Source organism: Nannospalax galili, unplaced genomic scaffold (assembly GCF_000622305.1).
Source record: "Nannospalax galili isolate Female #2095 unplaced genomic scaffold, S.galili_v1.0 scaffold962, whole genome shotgun sequence".
Lineage (NCBI taxonomy): Eukaryota > Metazoa > Chordata > Mammalia > Rodentia > Spalacidae > Nannospalax > Nannospalax galili.
In genome coordinates, this window is record NW_008348537.1 from 1797027 (window position 1) to 1811275 (window position 14249).

At 41.2% G+C, this 14249-nt stretch overlaps 1 protein-coding gene across 1 annotated transcript in view; it reads left to right on the forward strand.

The window, feature by feature from the left end:
• The first annotated feature begins 2678 nt into the window (after positions 1-2678).
• Aoah (acyloxyacyl hydrolase) overlaps positions 2679-14249 on the forward strand; it is a 255067-nt gene continuing 243496 nt past the window's right edge. The window contains exon 1 of the mRNA XM_008845432.3: positions 2679-3135. Coding sequence (XP_008843654.1) covers positions 2985-3135 — 151 coding nt within the window. The 5' untranslated portion in view covers positions 2679-2984. The remainder of the gene's footprint in view (positions 3136-14249) is intronic.

Below are 14249 nucleotides of genomic sequence, written 5' to 3' on the forward strand. Positions count from 1 at the left end.
TCAAACCACAAGTGCATCTTTTCAGGACCATAAATCCCTAGCCTCCCACTGTAGAGAACACTGAGGTTTGAATCTGAGCTGGCTGAACAGAGTAGCAACGTGCTGCAAGGAAGAAATCTCATTCTCAAGAACAGATTTTGAGATCACAATTGGAGCATCTGGGGGGTGGGGGGGCTCTGGGGATATCACACAGGGTCCAATCAGTCCTTACAAACCACAGATGGCTCCAGGGCCTTTCAGCAGTCTGTTCAGGGATGCTTACCTGAAGAACAAAAGCAGCCTCATGAGGGAAATGATCCCAGTCAGTCTGAGGGCCCCACCTTCATGGTAGGGACCACTGAGGTTTTGTTAGTGGTGGTGTGTGCATGTCTATATTGCTTTCAGCATCACTCAGCAACATCACTTACTTACAAAATCACAGGTGATTTTTTTTAACCTTGACTGAACAGCGCTGTCATTTATTGAGCACCTACTATGTAGATGGTACTACCATGACACCCCACTCTGAAGGAGATTGTCTCATCTCTTTTTTCTTTTTTACTCTTTTGGTCTTTTTGAGACAGAGTTTTCCTATAGCCTCAGCTGGCCTGGAGCTTGCTATGTAGACCAGGCTGGCCTTGAATTCATAGAGATCCGTCTGCCTCTGCCTCCTACATGCTGGGATTAAAGGCGTGCAACACCACACCTGGCTTCATCTCTTTTTCTATCTGAGGAACATTACCCACCGAGATGGTAAGGAACTTGCTCAGTGTCGCATAGCTAAATCAGACTCAGTCACTGTGCCAGCCCAAAGTCTGAGCATACCAGATGTTTCCATGGCTCCCAATCCTTAGAAAGGTTGTTGGCAGATCTGACTGACTTACATATACATTATATACATCATTATATACATGATGAATCACACAAAACCAGTGCAAAGCCTGACCTAAGGTTGTCCAGGCTGGCTTGCGGCTGTTCATCTAAACCATGAGATTCTTAGGCCCAGGGGCTGTTCCAGAACATTGCCTTAGTCTCTGGGACAAACAAACTAGAACATATACTCCTGAAGTATTACTGGCATGGAGATGTTCAATCACTGCCAGCCTTTTGTGTTCCTGCTATTTTCCCACACATTACATGCTGCCCTGCAACTATCAGAGAGCCTTAGAATACTCTCGAAGCCAAGCCTGAGCTATAGACATGGTCTGCCCTCAACTGGGAAAGAGCCAGAGCTTTGACTTGCTACCCACGGACCACTAGCCTGGCAGGCTCCTTTGGTTTGTCATCCACCTGAATCCTTGAAGGAGCCCTAGGAGCTCAAGCCACTGTTATTCCAAGCGAAACTGAGGAAACTGAAGGGAGAGCGTTGACTCACTTGTCTAATGCATTCCTCAAGTAAAGGTAGACATGAGCCAAGCATGAGCCTTTCTGCCTCAGCCTCTTCATCACCCTATCTCCCTAGGAAGCCTCTAGGCCTTCTCTAGGCACCAACCCTTGTGATAGTGTGAATGACCCCCAAGCTTCCCTTGGCCACAAGGTCAGGGATGGTAAGCAGCAGCACCTCAGCCTCAGAGGAAGCACCAGGCACAAGACCTACATGAGGTCAAGTCAGCAAGATGGGTTAGCATTCTGGTAAGCAGCACTAATTGTCCCCAGAAGGTGGGAGGGGACATGTTGGGAGTGTCGGGGGAGTGCCAGGGGGAGTGGGGGGTGGATAGGATCAAGATACACTGTATACATCTATAAAACTGTAAGTAAAAAATGCTATTCTACCCAACAAAAAAATATCCTAACATAGTTAAGTTCCATAATATTCCAAGTCCTGTAATAACTTTTTCTCCAGCCAAAACAGGGGAGGGCGGTCACATGATTGCCCACACTTATCTAGATTGTCTGAAAATGGCAGACAACTTTGCTATACCCTGCTTCTTAAAACAAAGCATTTAGAGTATATACCTTTTCTTTTCAGATCTTTTTTATTTTTTCAGATTTCTTTCTTTACAAAAATGGTGTTGAGTTCTCACCCCTCAAAGCAAAAAAAAATTGGTCTATTTAAAAGTGAACAAATCCTCAGCAGGTGGGGAAGGCAAAGGCATTTTGAGATTCTGAAGAAAAAAAGATGCCCCCTGTCCAGACAAGTAAATAAGAGGTGGCTAATTCTAACACTTCCTTCTTTCTCACTCAGTTTAAAATCCAGCCCTGCTGGCTGCCCATTATTTTCCACACGCCAAATGGAAGACTTTGAAGAAGCAGGACACTGCAAGCAACTCCATCTGCTCCAGAGAAAAGTCAGCCCTGGACCAGAACATTCTCTGACAAAACAAAGAGGTCAGCCTCGCACATATATCTGTTTAAAACAAAGCTAAGTTAATTATACATTATAACCATAATTCTTCTTTCTTTGGTCTTTTTTGAGACAGGGTCTCTCTGTAGCCCCAGTTGTCCTGGAACTCACCATGTAGACCAGACTGACCTTGAACTCACAGAGGTCCGCCTGGCTCTGCCTCCCAAGTGCTGGGATTAAAGGCATGTGCCGCCACGCCTGGCTGTAACCATAATTATTCTACATTATAACTTCTGCACTATGTGGGTGCAGCTGATCAAATTGCTAACGGACTGTGTGCTGGTTACATGATAGTCCCTTCCTCAGTTTTAGTTATCATTTGTTTTGTTTTGCAAGAATGAAAGGGGAAGGGCCTCTCTCTCAAGCCAGCAGAGTGCTTCGGCAAACTCAAGGTTCATGTGGTTTATGGTCACAGACTTCAGTCAAGAGCCGGAAGTGTTGTCGCTGCCCTGTGCAACTTGGGTTTTTCTTTATCCTGAAGTCTTTGCTTAAAAGAACTACATACCAGGGGCTGCTCCAGCCCCTCTCAGACCTGGGCACCCCCAGCTCTTAGGGACTCAAAACAGACATATATGGCAGTGTGCTCTAGGGTGTAGTAAAGAGAGAGGGGCCAAAGAAAACTGGACCCTCTGGACAGAGCTTTTGCAGCTTCTACAGCCAGATGGTGGCCCCTGGTGTACTGCTCACCATGAAGTCCCCCTGGAAAGTCCTCATGGTGGCTCCTGTGCTCCTTCTCTTCTCTCACTCATTGGCCTCTGCAGTGGATCAGGACCAGCCAGGTGCCAGCTCCTTCAATAGCCACGGCTGTCTAGGTATGTACAGGCTTTTTATGTGGTCTTAACAATAAGGTCTGATAATTTGCTTACACAATAATTCCGCAACTTCAGAGTTAGATGTGGCAGCATTTACCTGTAATCCTGGGATTCAAGAAGAGGAAACAAGAGCATCACCAGATGGAGGCCAGCCTGGGCTATGCAGTGAGACATATGAACAAAATGTCCTTGAATGTGATTGGAATGATTTTGCTCAGATCAGCTTCTATAGTAATCTGAAATTCTCTTTCCTTTTCATGGGTTTTGACCTCAGACTTCTTGATTGGAATTGCTGCCTCCTTCTTCCAGCTCTGGCCTCCCTTTCACTGGCTGTTCCTTAACATTCTCCCTGCCTCTGTTCCTTTCTTGGTACACAGGGCTATTCTGATGGGAGTGTTTCCATGATCACTTTCTCTGACTAACTGTTATTGGTATGTAGAAAGGTTAGTGATTTTTGTGAAGTGATTTTGTATCCTGCCACTTTTCTGAAAGTTCTGAACATTTTTAAAAGTTTTCTCGTGGAGTTATTTTAATCTTTTATGTATAATATGATATCATATGCAAATAAGGATCATTTGGCCTCTTTATTTTCCAATTAGTACCCTTTTAATTTCCTTCTCTTGTCTGATTGCTCTAGAAAGAGTTTCAAATATTATATTGAAAAGGAATGAAGATAATGGACAGCCTTTCCTCATTCCTGAGTTTTAACTGGAATACTTTGAGTTTTTCTCCATTTATAAAGATGTTTGCTGAACATTTGTCATATATACCTTAATTATGTTGAAGTATGTTCATGCCTTCCTATTCTCTCGAGGACTTTTATCATAAATGTATGTTGGATTTTGTCAAAGGTCTTTTCTGTACCTGTTGAGATGACCATGTGATTTTTGTCTTTAAGTCCATTTATAGAATTTGTTACATTTATTACATATATTGAACCATCCCTGAATCTCTGGAATAAAGCCAACTTGATCATGGTGGATGATCTTATTAATATGTGTCTATATGCAGTTTGCAAGCATTTTATTGAATTTTTTTTCCTGTATGTTTCTTGGGCACATTGGTCTGTAGTTTTCTTTTTTGTTGTGTCTATAGCTGGTTTGGGTATTAACGTAATACTGACTTCATAGAAGGAGTTTGGGAGTCCTCCCTTGGTTTCTATATTTTTGAATAATTTAAGCAGTCTTGCTTGTCATGCTTTTTTGAGGGTCTGGTAAAATTCTGCTGTGAATCTATCTGAACCTGGGCTTGTTTTTAGTCAGGAAATTTTGTATTAGTATTTCAGTGTTCTTATTTGTTATGGCTCTGTTTAAGTTGTTGGTCCCTTGGTTTAACTTTGGTGGGCCTGTTGAATCTAGAAATTCATCTATTTCTTTTAGATTTCCTAATTTAATACAGTATAGGTTTTAAAGTAGTCCCTTATAATGTTCTTGATTTCTTTGGTGTCTGTTGTAATGTTTCCCTTTTCATCTCTGGTTTTGATCATTTGGATTTGTTCTTTCTTGCTTTTGATTAGCTGGGCTAAGGGTCTGTCTATCATGTTTATCTTTTCAAAGAGCCAGCTTTTAGATTCATTGATTCTTTGTATTATTTTCTTTGTTTCTATTTCATTTGATTTTTTAATCTAATTTTTATTATTTCTTCTCATCTGTCGGATTGGGTTTGGCTTGGGTTTTTTTCTCAAATTCTTGAATTGTACCATTAAGTCATTTGTTTGTGCTCTTTGTGATTTATTTTTTAATTTGTCTCTTAGAGCCCTAAACTACCCTCCTAAGACTGCTTTTAATGTGTCTCAGAGGTTTTGTTGTATTGTGAAGTTATTTTCATTTAGCTCCAGGAATATTTTTATTTGTTTCTTTGTTTCTTCTTTGAGCCATTCACCGTTCAGGAGTGTGTTGTTTAATTCCCATGAGTTCCTGTAATTATCAGCGATTCTTTTGTTGTTGATTTTAAGCTTTATTGCATTGTAGTCAGAAAGGAGATATGGAGTTATTTCAATTTTTCTGTATTTGTTGATTTTTTTGTCCCCAGTATGAAGTCTATTTTACAGAACCTTCTATGGGCTGCTGAGTAAAATGTGTATTCTTCGGTGCTTGGGTGGAATATTCTGTAGATACCTGTTAGGTCCATTTGATGTATGATACCATTTAATTCAGATGTTTCTGTGTTTATTCTTTGTCCAGATGACAAAGAATCACCTATCTTGGAGAAAATGGAGTACTGAAGTTGCCTACTATTACTTAGTTGGGGTTAGTCTGTATGTTGAAATCCTATAGTACTCTTTATGAAGTTGGGTGCACAGAGTTTGATGCATATATATTTATGATTATAATGTCTTCTTGGTCTAATTTTCCCTTGATCAGAATGTGGTCTTCTTTATGTCTTCTGATTAATTTTAGTTTGAAGCCTATTTTGTCAGACATTAGGATAGTAATACCTGCTTGTTTCTTGGTGCCATTTTATTTTTTTCTATCCTTTCACTCTGAGATGATTCCTGTCCTTAAAGGTAAGATGAGTTTCTTGTAGACAGCAACAACAACAAAAAAAGGATTTTGTTTCTTAATCTACTCAACTAGCCTAGACTTTTGATTGGGGTGTTAAGGCCATTGAGTTTTAAGGTTATCATTGAAATATGTATATTGGTTACTGCCATTTTATTTTCTGTTTTTATTCTTAGCTCTATTTTGTGTTTATATAATTAGAACTTCATTTATTTTCTTTCTGTAGTCTCCTGGGTGTTATTATTTCTTTGTTCAGTCATTTGTCTTGTTTCTAGTATTCTCTATAAGGTTGGTTTGGTGGACATGAATTCTTTTCTTTCAACCTATTTATATCATGGAAGATTTTTCTTTTTCATTCGACTATGATAGACAGTTTTTCTGGGTAAAGAAGTCTGGGTTGGCATCTATGGTCATTTAAAACTCGGTTTATTGCTCCAGGCTCTTCTGACTTTTTAAATTTTGCATTGAAAAAGTCAGCTGTTATTCTGATGGGTTTTCCTTTATAGGTAACTTGTTTTACTCTTGCAGCTTTCAGTACCCTCTCTTTGCTCTGAATATTTAGTGTTTTGTTATAATATGCAATGGCAAGCTTCTTTTCTGGACAGGACATCTATTTGGTGTTCTGTGTGTTTCTTGTATCTGTATGCTATGTCTTTGCTTAATATGGGGAAGTTTTCTTCTATGATGCTATGAAGGTTTGGTCCATGTGACTGACCTGAGATTCTTCTCCTTCCTCTATACCTATAATTTTCAGATTCGGTCTTTTCATGGTGTCCCACAGCTCCTACATATCCTTGTGTTTTTAAAACTTTTTCATAATGTTGCTTGAGTGGTCTAATTCTCCAACTTTAGCCTCAAGTCTGGATATTCTGTTTTTCATTTGATTCATTCTCCTGGAAGACTTTCTCCTATTGTTTCAAATTAGCTTGTTGAGTTTTCTGTTTCATCTTCATCTCAATTTGTGTTTTCCTCAATATTTCTATCTCTTTCATGAATTCATTTTCCAAATCCTGAATTGTCTTTGTATTTTCTTGAGCTTCAGCCAGGAGTTTATTCATATTCTCTTTGAGTCCTTGAATTATTTGTGTATTTCTTTGAAGTCCTTTACCTCTTTGATCATGTTTATGATTGTTCTTTTAAGTTCTGTATCTTGAGGCTCCTCTGAGCAGTTCTCATTGTAGAATGCTTCTCTAGAACTGGTGGGATTTGATGAGAGCATATCATCTTGGTTTTTCACATTACTTGTGTTTTTGTATTGTGATCTGGACATATGGACTTCTGTGGTTGGTTGTGTGTCTGATATGAAATTCTAGCCTGCCTTTGTAGAGATGAAGTTTGGTTCTGTTTTTATTGTTGCTGTAGCTTGATCTGAATAGTTGGTCTCACTTCATGTTCTCACTTTTGACTTTCTTATTGGCAGGATGGGGTGATTCCAGACTGGTCTGGTGTGCAAGGTGAGAAATCAAAGCTAAGACTGTGAGTGTGGAGATGAAGGCAGAGTGAATTGGTTCTAGCTAGCTCACAGAGCTAGTCTGGAGCTGAAGCAGAGCTTTCTAGGCCTCATCCAGGAGGAGAGAGGTAGCAAAGGAATGGGCAGGGCTCTGATTAGCTCAGCAGGGTGGTCCAGAGCTCATGACCAGTAGGCTTAGGGCAAGTTCCAAAGGGAAAGATGCGGAAGGACTGGGCAGGTTCTGCCTAGTTCAGCAGGCTGAGAAGTGTCTTTTGAAGAAGTAAGGTAAACTCACTGGGAGTAGAAGGAAGAAGATAGGAAAAAGAAGTATGAGTGGAACTTCTGCTAACTGCACTTGTTAGCACTCTAACTACTGATAAAAGCAGGTATGGGCCTTTATTTATGCCCTGCAGAAAGTGTCCCTCAAGTACTTCCACATATTCCCTACATGGTCACTGAATGACTACCATATTGTAGGCTCTGGGTTCTCAGCCAGGGATATAAAGATGAATAATGCCTGTCTTCAGGAAAGTTAACATTCAGTTTAGAGAAAAATCTAGAGATTGGTGAAGATTACAGTTCTTTAAAAGGAAGAGGAAACTGGGCATTGGGTATCGCTGAAACTTGCCCCTCCCTGGAAACCCACACACCATAATCTGGTAGTAGATCTGCAGAAAGCCATGCAGCATGAGTCAAGGGCATCAGCAGCAGATACCTGATGACTGTCTCCTCATGGCATTCCTCGGCGTAAGGTGATAGAGACAACTGTGTTAAAATTTTGGAATTTTAGAAGTGCTAGTACCTAAAAATGTCTAGCAAAAGCCAAAAGGCAGAAGCATCGGTCATCTCAAAGATTCTGGGGCAGGTGCCCCCTTCCTGAAAGACCCTGAGCAATGAAAATTGTAGAGCAAAAGACTAGGCAGTTGAATGTTTACCGTACAATCCAGTAAGAAGCATTCATCTTTGTTAGTTATCACCTATATTTTCAATATAAAATCTAATCTTCATCAGAGAATTCCCTGGCCTTAACTCAAATAAAACAAATAATAACAATCCCCAGAAAATAAAATATTTATAGTTACTTTCCCAGCACATGGAAGTAGTTTTTTCCTATTTTTTACAGAGTTCAACTGACTTGAGTTCCATCTATTTTTATAAAGGTGAGCATTTAGTAATTACATATGTTCCTTCTCATAAATCTTATTTTGCTACTGGTCTACGGCCATTTTTTTGTGGCTCCCCAGCACTTCTCTATGGAGCATTTGCCCTTTATTTTTTTGCTGGGTTCTATCTGGACTGATTGGAGTGATGCCTGGATAAAGTTACTATATCCAAATATTTTTCAGCCATACAAATTGCATTTGTAACTTAATAATGATAAGTATCACCATTTGTTGAGCACTTGTGTGATAAACAGTCTTCCAAAAAATATGGTCTCATTGTATGGTTGGCGCTCTCTCTGGGTGCTCGGGGTCCCTGTGCGCACTCTTGGGATGGCAGGGCAGACCGCAGGTGTGCGCGCGCTCCCGCGGTTCGTCTGGAGGAAAGCTGGTCTGGTCCCGTTGGCTTCTCCGTGTCTCTAGCACTTGTGTGATAAAGTGTCTTCCAAAAAATATGGTCTCATTGTATGGGCGTGTGCTCTCTCTGGGCGCTCGGGGTCCCTGTGCGCACTCTTGGGATGGCAGGGCGGACCGCAGGTGTGCACGCGCTCCTGCGGTTCGTCTGGAGGAAAGCTGGTCTGGTCCCGTTGGCTTCTCCGTGTCTCTATGGGCCTCAGACGTAGTGTGCATAGATATCCCGGGGTCGCTCCGGGCCCCTGGATCTCGGGGCCCCTGCTACACCTGGCTAGTCACTGGCGGGCCCGGCTGCAGATGCCCCACAGGCTTTTCCCGGCAGCTCGAGTCCCGAGTCTCTGGTGCTGACAGCTTCCTCTGCTACTGAAGCATTGTTCAGCCAAATCCCGTCCCTAATCCACCCCTTGTACTCTTCCTCAGGATGCGAGGTTCCTGGCCACAGAACCACGCAGGGAAGAGTACAGAGACAGCGAAAGCTAGGGTGTCCTCAGGGTCAGTAACGAGGGAGTGCGCCCCCCGTAGAGATTGGGCTGCTGGTAGTGACACAAGACTCAGACTCCGCTCGGTCTGTGCTACAGCTTTATTGTCTGCAACCCAATTCTCTGTAGCCCAATTCTCTGCAGCCCAATTCTCTGACTAAGACATTTATACCACGGGGGTAGTGGTAAAAGCTTTGGTTGTTAGATGCTTTGTGAGGCATTGTATTTACGTATGGAAGTGGGTTTCTGCCAGACTGCTGTCTGCTAGGAAAAATTACAGAAAGGCATGGTACCTGTTAGAGCCAAAGGCCATGTTTATGTTATAGCATTTGTGGCGGACACTTCAAAAGGAGAGACAGGAAAGATGCCAGGAAGACACCCTGCTATGAAAGGAGCCCGCAGCACATAATTCCCGAGCTGCATGAGCTGTCTGGTGTGAAGGGGCTTCGACTTTGCATAACAGAGGCTCCCAACATCATTGAACCATTTCAACAGTCTTATAGAGTAGATATTATTTTTCCCATTTGTAGGCAAATAAAATGAAGACAGAAAAATAAATAACTTTTTGAGTTTATACAGTCAGCTAAAACTTTATGTATTCCTCACTGTAATTATGACTTTATTGTTTTTTAAGTGATTATGGCAGGCTGATGTTTCTTCCTCCGTATTTTTTAAACAACTCCTTTACTGACATATAATTTACATCACATAATTTGTCCTTCTAAAGTACAATTAAATGGATTTTAGCATATTCGTATGTTATGCATTGATTATCAATATCTAATTCCTAAACACTTCATTACCTCCAAAAGAAAGTCACTGCTCATTAGCAACCACTCATTCCCTTCTCTCCACAGCTCTTAGGAATCACTCACTGTGTACTTTCTATCTCCATGAACCTTTCATGTAGATTGCATAATTTAATATGTGGACTTTTAATTTTCTTTGACTTGACATAATGTTTTAAATGTTCCTCCATGTTATATCAACCTCATTTCTTAAGCTGAATGATGCTCCATTTTACGGTTAAGTTCCATTCTATTTCTCTATTCCTTGTCCATGGACATTTGAGGAGCTCTCACTTGTTGGATATTATGGATATTTGCATACAAGTCTCTGTTTCGGCACGTGCTTTTATTGCTGTTGAATTCTGCTTAGGAACAGAATTTGGGGCTACATATCTCCATGTTTAACATTTTGAGGACTTGCCAAACTACTTACTAGAATACCTACACCATTTTTCCATTTCTACCAAACAGGGTGTGAAGATTTAAATTCTCCATGTTCTCATTAATACTTGCTACCCATCTTTTTACTTATAACTTTATTGATGGTTATAGAACAAAATCCCATTGCAGTTTTGATTTGTATTTCCCAAATGATAATTGTTAGGGTTTGGATCTGCAGCAACCCCCTCCCCAACAGGGTCTTACAGTTTTGCAAGCCCCTGAGAATGCAGGAACTGAGTTAATAAGCACCCTGGTCTTTGAAGACAAGATAAGCAGATTCTCTGCATCTTTTGGTCAAAGACAGCCTGCAGCTCCTTTGATGATCTTGGAACCAGAACAGGATCCTGCACTCTGGATCCATTAATGTAGGAACTGTCTTGGTACAAGCCATTTCCCTCTGATAAGTTTTACCCCATAACTCAGATCTTGGCTGACAGAAGGGAACAGAAGGGGGCGGTTTTAACAGAAGCTGTTCTGATAAACCCTAGGCTCCCTCTCTCCAGCCTAACTTTAAAAAAAAAAAATCTTCCCGCCTTCTGCATCCCCCGAAGCCCCCCTATAAAGACCCCCAGCCCACAACCTATGGGCTGACAATTTCCCTATCTCGAAGGGAATTGTCCCGTGCAATTTTCCTCTACTAATAAACACTATCCTGCCAGAGTTTTATCTGTGTCCTGGTGCTTTCTCCCAATTGACCAGATTCATCTATCAATAACGTCATTGAAAATCTTTTCACATATTCAAGGGTCACTTGTGTATCTTCTTTGAAGAAATTTCTGTTCAAGTTTTTCGCCCATTGTTGTTGCTGTTTTGTTTTGTTTTATTTTGTTTTGTTTATTCTAAAAAAAACATGCAACCCAGGTTGGCCTTGAACTGAAGATTCTCCTGCCTGTCTTATGAGGCTTTGGCTGTGTACCACCATATCTGGCTCTTTTATCCAAACTTTAGTACAATTGTCTGTCTTTTTGTTTTTGGGCTGCTAAGACAGATGATAGGAAGAGAGATGATGATAGATAGATGATAGATGATAGATGATAGATAGATAGATAGATAGATAGATGATAGAAAGATAGATGATACATAGATATACATACATACATACATACATACATACATACATACATACATTTTAGATACAGGTCCCATGTAAAATATATGATTAGATAATACTTTCTCCCACTCTGTGAGTTTTCCTTCAGTTTTATAATTACATCCTCTCAAGAACAGAATTTCTGTATTTTGATCAGTTCCTATTTAGTTTTCCCATTTCTTGTGCTTTGGCAGTCATATTTAGTAGCTATATTTTTAAGTTGTCATTATCATTGTATTTCTCCTTTTCCCATATGTTTATCCCTTTTTCTTCTCTTCAATATCCTGATTCCCTAACCAAGATTTTGGTAACTAGGGTGTAATACCTGACAGAGTTGGAAACAAGAAAAGTCAAACGGGCCTGAGACAAACCCAGTGGCTGAATGTGTGCTTAGCAGGTGAGAGGTCCTCAATCAGTTCCCATTACCCAAAACTAAATAAAGAAATTGAATTGAGTTAGGCCAAGCTTTAAAAGGAAGAACTTTTCTTATCATAATCTGAGGAATGAAGTTTAGAATAAAAAAGCAGAAAATAATGGGGCCTAAAAATCAAACCAGGAGTAGGAAATAACAAGAACCCCGGGTGTCCTTTCTCCTGGCCTCTCAGTGCTGGCTGCAGCTCTGTCCTGTGTATGACCCAGTGTTCTAGTCAGCTTTCTGTTGCTGTGATGAAAAACACTGACCAAAGCCAACCTGGGGAGAAAAGGATTTATTTGGCTTACAAGCACAAATCATCAAGGGAAGCCAAGCAGGAACCTGGACCACAGACCATGGAGGAGTGCTGCTTACTGGCTTGCTCCCCTCTCCTATGCTTAGCCTACTTTCTTCTTTTTTTAACTTTCTTATACAATACACGCCCACCTGCCCACCACCCACTGTGGACTGGGCCCTCCCACATCACTCAGCAATCAAGAATATGCCCCACAGACATGGCCACGGATATGGAGACAGTTCCTCAACCGAGGTTCTCTCTAACCAAGTGTGTCAAGTGGACAACTAAAGCTATCCAGCGCACCTGGTTTCATTGACTTCTGACCTTTGGCCAACTGTTGGCTCCCACAGTCCTGAGTCTGCATGTGTAGTCAGCTCACAGCCATAGCTGGATCCTCCTCCTGGTTGCCAAATCCAGTTACCCAGAAGAAAGAATCTGGGCTAAGTCTTCACATCACTGAATAAAAGGTGGGTAAAAGAAAGGCAAGCTCAAGGTACAGATGTAGTTCTTTGAAGAATGGGTTTGTTGTGACTGAGCAGATACTCCAAAAGTAGCTACCATAGACCATGCAAGGCTGTGGAGCTACATCCTGTCACAAGCAAACAAACCCAGTTCCTGTCCAGAAGCCTTGCAGTAGGGAACCAAGCAGTAGGCCTGGTGATGTAGGTCTTCACTACACCCTGAACTGGAACTGTGGGAAGCCCATGGTCATTCACACCACACTCATCATCCCATCTGGCCCATAAGTGCTGGCTACTGTTATGGAATCAGTAATAATCCAGGCTCCCTTTTATAAACACTGGTTTCATTGCAGGATGATTTAGGGGAAAGGTAGTCTTTATAGTTTTTTCATTAACATTTAAATTAATTTATTAAGTTTTAAGTTTTTTTAAGGTACGGCTTAATATTGATGAAGTCATTAAGGGTTTTTAAACCTCCATTTATCCCCTTATTACCATGCAAGGCTGTGGAGCTACATCCTGTCACAAGCAAACAAACCCAGTTCCTGTCCAGAAGCCTTGCAGTAGGGAACTAAGCAGTAGGCCTGGTGATGTAGGTCTTCCCTACACCCTGAACTGGAAGTGTGGGAAGCCCATGGTCATTCACACCACACTTATCATCCCATCTGGCCCATAAGCAAGTGCTGGCTACATGGTGCTTCAACTTTCCAAATGTTATGGAATCAGTAATAATCCAGGCTCCCTTTTATAAACACTGGTTTCGTTGCAGGATGATTTAGGGGAAAGGTAGTCTTTATAGTTTTTTCATTAACATTTAAATTAATTTATTAAGTTTTAAGTTTTTTTAAGGTACGGCTTAATATTGATGAAGTCATTAAGGGTTTTTAAACCTCCATTTATCCCCTTATTCATGTTTGGTTAAAGGTAAAAATACCTTCAGAGTCAGGTCATCTCCTATCCTGCACACCCCACAGAGTAGTCAGAGATGACTCTGATTTGAATAAGAGATGAAGGTGCTCCTTGAGGGTTACAAGCTCATGACCATGACTTAGATACAGAAATTTCACTTTCCCTGTTGCTATGTAACTGGGAACTAGTTCCTAACACATCATTTCTTACATATTGAAATTTAGTTGTTTTTTTTTTTTTTTTTTTTTTTTTTTTTTTATCTGGAGGGCTTACCTTCTTCCTTGCCTTCCCTCGGAGAGTTGATGTAATTCCAAGATCACCCTGACATTCTCAGACTTCAGATTTCAGGTCCCAGCTCTCAGAGACCGCCCCCCCTCCCCCGCCACACACACACAACTGCAGCCTCAAGGCCATGGAGTTCACAGTCATCTTAGCAGAGCAGTCTCCTCCAACCTCTGCTGTTCCTCTTCTCACCTGCGGCTCCAAGGTCGTAAGATCCTGTCTTCTAGCCAGACCAGCGCCTGGTTCTGCGGGAGCCACTCTGTGCTCACTTCTTGTTTTGGTAATATCCTTGCATACTTTTCTACTTTTAAACCATCATTGAATTTAACTCCAACCTTAACACAAACCCTAGTTTCCTGAACATTTGAGTTGTCTGAATCCCATCTACTTTTGTTTTCTTAAATTGTCCTGGGGTCATAACCCACCCTG